The sequence below is a fragment of the Henckelia pumila genome, chromosome 2, assembly GCF_033568475.1.
Source record: "Henckelia pumila isolate YLH828 chromosome 2, ASM3356847v2, whole genome shotgun sequence".
In the NCBI taxonomy this organism is placed as follows: domain Eukaryota; kingdom Viridiplantae; phylum Streptophyta; class Magnoliopsida; order Lamiales; family Gesneriaceae; genus Henckelia; species Henckelia pumila.
Window position 1 is genome coordinate 95,905,091 of NC_133121.1, and position 5,739 is coordinate 95,910,829.

The following is a 5,739-nucleotide window of genomic DNA, read 5'->3' on the forward strand; positions in this document are numbered from 1 at the left end:
TTTCCCACCTTCGACTTGTCATTCGGTCACCTTGAAAAGATAACCTTCGGGGTTCTATTTTTAGATCTCAGTATAGAACCGGTTTATCTTGTATTTGAATGTCTGTTTCCTGAATTAAAGGAAACTCGATTCTTTTCGGGTATATTGAGCAACTTTTCCAAAGATTTTTGGAATTTCAATAAACTCATTTCTAATAAATAATTCAGAATGGTGCGTATTAGAAAGAGCATATGAAATTTGATAAGTAATAGAATATGGTCTATTACCTTCCTTCATTAATATTTTTTCCTTGAAGTTTTGATGCAACATCAAGGCTCGACTAAAGTCTCTGTCAGCTAAATTGTAGGCTATTCTTGGATAAATAACTCCTACAATTTTTCCTGCACATAGATTTCCTGAGATCGTACCCAGAACAGCATCTTGGATATTCCCCATTCTTTTATCACATACTACGATATCTATGGGTGAATCTATTCCTTCTTTAAAATTTGCCTTGATCATTATTTGGATTGCTCCAATATGAATCTAAGACATCGTTTTTGCTACCTCACTTTTCAGCTTTTGCAATTCCTCTCTTACTTCTTCAAAAGGAATTAACTGCATCTCTATTTGATTACTTGTTAACTCCATCGGGATTGCCATTTCCCTTCTGGATACTTTGTAAATCAAATGATGTCTTCTTTGTCTTAGCCCTAGGTTGCCTAAGACCCTCTCTACTTGTCCTGCCGAAAATCCTTGGTACTTCTGTAATGTTGGATTTTCTCTCATAATCCTTTGGACCATATTATGAGATATCGTGGTTTGACTAAAAAATCCAGCCAAACTCTCATGTGTTTCGTGTCGAAACACTTCTTCTTCTTTATTCTGATTTTGATTCTGATTCATCTTCAGATTCATCTTGGCTAAACAATATCTCATCTTCGTATATACTTTCATCTGAGGGGATATCTTCAAATTGATATACTTGGACTAGATCTTGAAAGAATACCGCATCATCCATATCTGGTGTTGCTTCAAAGAGTTTAACTCCCTTTTTCTCATTTTCTGGACAATTTGTAGATATATGTCCTCTTGCTCCACATGTCCAGCAGTTGCAATCCTTGAAACTTTCACTTGCTCTCGTATGAGTTCTTCTGAAAGTTCTTCTAGATGGTGTTCTTCCCCTGCCTTGTGATGAGTTTGTTGCTGGAGATGTTCTTGTAGGTCCACTTCTTCTACCTGATCTATAAGATCTGGCCTTTTGTTTGGACCAAAATATTCTTGATTTCCAAGAACTTTTCATTCTTTTATTATAAGGATTATTTTTGAATTTCTTCCTTTTAAATCCCTGTGATTTATTCCCTATAACCGTAGGGAGATCATTTTCTCTACAACATAGAGGAGTATGCTTGTTAATACCCCTTATTTTCTTGTAGTTCTTCTGTAATGCTGCCATATGACACCATTCCGCCAATTTTCCATTCAAAAAAGAGGCGCGTCTTGCCAAAGTATCAAGATTACCTGGAACGTATTCTTTTATCAACATTTCTCTCCAGAGACTTGGCATTTTTGCGAAAAATAGCTGAATGGCTACATTTTCTTCAACTCCCAAATTCCATCTGTATTTGGTGAATAACATAATATATTCATCAACTAAACATATATCATGTAACTCGAGGCTATACAGAGCTTGAGTATATCTTATCTTTTTCTCTGTATCTTGATTATTGAAATAGTCTACCCCTATGAATTGTGCTTTAAAAAGGGTGGTCATTCTTTCTCCAATCTCGCTAAGTGATTCTCCTGCTAAGATTGATTCCTTGGTTTCTGGCATGGTCATTTCCTAAGCTATCTTGACAGATCCCATTAGACTCATTTCCAGAAGTTTGATAAATCCTTCTTTATTGAGATCTAAAGTTCATGCTGCTATTCTCATGGCTGATGTCCAATCATCTATGAGATCTTCTCTGTTTTCGAAGTCCAGAATATCCAGGTTTAACATAACCCCATAAGGATGTATCGGGTCTAAAACGGTTTTTCCATAAGGAGTTTGATGTATTGGTGTATTACTCCTTCTTGATCTGGTTCCTGCTGGATGTGAATTTTCTCCAACATGGAACTCATTATGTAGTTCTTCTGTTTTAACCACATATCTCGGGAGATTCTCTATGGGTTGTTCACCCTCAGGAGAATTCATTTTTAGATCTACTACTTTAAGATTCGAAAAAGAATCCGCAAGATTTTGTAGATCCTAGAGATTTAATCTTTCTAAAGTAGTCATCAGATAGTGTTTTTCTCTGATACTGTCTTTATAAGATTAATCATCAATTCATCATCAGTTAAAGGTTTTTGAATCATTTTGGTTTTACCTTTCTGATGTAACAGAGGTTCGGTACCAAACGAGAGTGGTAACCTTCCTCTTGTATTTCCCTTTCTAGAACCAGAAGTATGTTCTAGATTTATAATTTTAGTTTGAAGATCCTTTAGAGTTACAAGAATTTCTTCTTGTTTTTTAAGGATTTCTCCAATCTGCCGAGGTATTTCATACAGCTGATTACTGTAATATTATACCGTCTTTTGAATTTCTCTAAGATCTCCGGAGAGTTTAGAGGAATCTGGTGTGATCTCTAGAAATTGAGAATTAGAAATCATATTTCTTAATCTCTTCAGAGAGTATAAAAGACCTAAGTCTCTTTAAGTTCTGTTGTAAAGAATCTATTTTAAATAGATTCACTTGTTTATGGGATTTCATATAAATGAAATCCTTCTGGTTCAAACTCTCGTTTGAATCCATGGTTTGTTGAAAATCTCTTCCTCAACAAAGAAAAGTATGATTTAATGAATAATATAAAGTCTGAATAAAATTACCTAGGTTTTGATACCATTTTCTGAGCCCAAAGGAAATATTAATTATAATTGTTAGAATAAGGGTATTATAGGCAATTTTTAGTTTAAGGGACATATTAAGGAAACTATTTGTTAAATAAGGGACATAATTAGGAACGAATAAAGTGTTAGTATATTTATGAAAAAGTTAGGAAACTTTAAGGACGTATTTGGGTTTTATCCCGCTGAATGCCCTTTTAGAATCTCAAAATTAAAGACGAATCATTTATATTGCTCGTTACAGAACAATATATCATGTAAAATGAAGGTCACATGCGCAGTTATACGACGAAACTATTTCAAATATACTACCAAAAAGATATCTTTTTTAGAATAGCATAGTAATTTCAAAGATAATGTATAACCGTGTGTATAAATGATCGATAACACTTATTTCATAAATAACAGAAACTTAAAAAACGACTTGTACAGGTGATAGTGGAGTACTAGGCTTTGGTTGATGAGAGCATAAAGTGGTAAACTTTTGGAAGCTGTGGCTACTAAAAATCAACTGGAGGGAGGTGCACAAGAAAACTGGAGACTCCGATTCCTTTGAGAAAAAGCTATTCTCTGTCCACACAACTCAAACAAACAACTCACGGGACACTCGTTAATTTTTGGCTTTGAATTCATATTCTTCTGCCAAACTAACTGCTTTTTCTTCTTTGCCAGATGATACACTGCAAAAGCCATGGAGCTAAAAATAGCACAACGAAAAGCCAGCGACCCTTTCTCGCAATTTTTTAATGCCTTTTTTTTGTAGCAAAATATTCATTCTAAAGTGTTCATGATCTCTCTTTTCTTCTTATGTTCTCCATGTCCTTCCGGACCTCTGTAGTCCGTGTTATCTTGTTCGCGTGGTTTGCATGAAAACCCATGATTTTTTCACGGTGACTTTGGCGGACACCGATGTTTCCGAATCAGCTGATGCACTTCCTGAAGTCAATCCACACATTCAGGAGGAGAATCCCTTGTGATAGTGTGTTTTGACACGTGAAAACCACAGGATATATCGATGGCTGCATCATGTTTCAACCCGTTCCGACTCCGGAAATCGAAGAGCAAGTCTATGTCGTCGGTCCCTTCTTCTTCCAGGACGCACCTGGATTACGGGAGTGTGAACATGGAGAGGAAGAGATTCGACAGCTTGGAGTCGTGGTCGATGATCTTGGACTCGGAAAATGTGGAGAACTGGGAGACATCAAAGGATGATCAAGAGGAATGGACGGCTGATCTTTCTCAGTTATTCATTGGCAACAAGTTTGCCTCTGGTGCTCACAGCAGGATTTACAGAGGAATATATAAACAGAGAGCTGTTGCTGTGAAAATGGTGAGAATCCCAACTCACAAAGAGGAGACTAGAGCTTTGCTCGAGCAGCAATTCAAGAGCGAGGTCGCCCTGCTTTCGCGCTTATATCATCACAACATAGTGCAGGTTAGCATTGATTAAATTAGCCTCTCAAAAGAATGTTGATCATGATGATGCTACACATCATATGCTCCTGATCATGTATGTATGTATGTGCGTATATACCTCGTACTTCTGACAGTCCGATTTTGTTTTCTTGAAGTTCGTTGCTGCTTGTAAGAAGCCTCCTGTCTACTGCATCATAACCGAGTACATGTCACAAGGAACACTAAGGATGTATCTCAACAAGAAGGAGCCATACTCCCTCTCGACCGAGACGATCCTCAGGTTAGCCCTCGATATATCTCGAGGCATGGAGTACCTACATTCCCAGGGTGTGATACACAGAGACCTCAAGTCGAACAACTTACTTCTGAACGATGAGATGCGCGTCAAGGTTGCAGACTTCGGCACGTCTTGTTTGGAAACGCAGTCCAAGGAAACGAAAGGAAACATGGGGACGTATCGTTGGATGGCGCCTGAGATGATCAAGGAGAAGCCTTACACTAGGAAGGTCGATGTGTATAGTTTTGGGATTGTGCTGTGGGAACTTACTACTGCCTTGCTCCCTTTCCAAGGAATGACTCCTGTGCAAGCTGCTTTTGCTGTTGCTGACAAGGTGAAATCTCAAACTCTAATAGATATAATTTCCTTCTCATATCAGTTCCAGAAATAGTTGGAAAATGACATATTTCATATTTTGTATTGTTTATGGGAAACATCATATGCAGAGTGAAGGTTACACGTACAGTTACAAAGTCTTTTTGAGATTTCAAAATACCTTAGATTCATATTTTTCAAATTAATGCGTGTTTAGGTTAGTTTTGTAGCGTCGGAAGAAATTTGTAGTCGTGTGTGTAACTCTTATTGTACATGTCGTTGTTTAATGACTTCAAATTTCCATTCAACATGAAATGATCTCGTAAAATTGCAGGATGAGCGACCACCGTTGCCGGCTAGCTGCCAGCCCGCGCTAGCACACTTGATAAAGCGTTGCTGGGCCGCGAACCCCTCCAAACGTCCCGATTTCAGTGAAATAGTATCGACGCTGGAAAAGTACGACGAGCGGGCCAAGGAGGGACTGCCGCTTACCGTCAACTCGACGATAGTTAGCCGGAATGCGATCCTCAAGCGATTGAAAGGTTGTGTGTCCATGAGTTCATCAATACCTATACACGCCTGACTCTTGGGAGAAAAATCGTTATGCTGTTTGTAATTCAAATTTCATTGCTGTGGAAATTTGAGTGTCACATATTTTAAAAAAAAATGTACATTTCATTTAGATTGATAATCAATCGATTGATTTTCTTATGCACTATTCGAAATTTCTTTTAGTTATTGAACCTACTTGGACTTCTGCCTTGGTGGGGCTTTTTTTATATTTAATTTTAAAAAATAAATAAATTGCAAAAATAATTTGAATTGTTAACAGCGGACCTTGCAAGAAAAAATGCAGGGTCCGCTGT

General features: G+C 37.5%; 1 protein-coding gene across 1 annotated transcript; it reads left to right on the plus strand.

Annotated features, from left to right (window-relative positions):
- The first annotated feature begins 3,445 nt into the window (after positions 1–3,445).
- LOC140884600 (serine/threonine/tyrosine-protein kinase HT1) lies at positions 3,446–5,456 on the plus strand. Its single transcript, XM_073291399.1, has 3 exons — positions 3,446–4,300; positions 4,437–4,892; positions 5,208–5,456. Exons 1-3 carry the CDS (start codon positions 3,881–3,883, stop codon positions 5,454–5,456), a joined length of 1,125 nt encoding a protein of 374 aa, XP_073147500.1. The 5' UTR covers positions 3,446–3,880.
- The last annotated feature ends 283 nt before the right edge of the window (positions 5,457–5,739 follow it).

Coding starts and splice junctions, on each gene's coding strand:
- LOC140884600 (XM_073291399.1), top strand. CDS start 3,881: ATGGCTGCATCATGTTTCAACCCGTTCCGACTCCGGAAATCGAAGAGC. Junction 4,301..4,436: donor ATCATCACAACATAGTGCAG/GTTAGCATTGAT, acceptor GTTTTCTTGAAG/TTCGTTGCTGCTTGTAAGAA. Junction 4,893..5,207: donor CTTTTGCTGTTGCTGACAAG/GTGAAATCTCAA, acceptor GTAAAATTGCAG/GATGAGCGACCACCGTTGCC.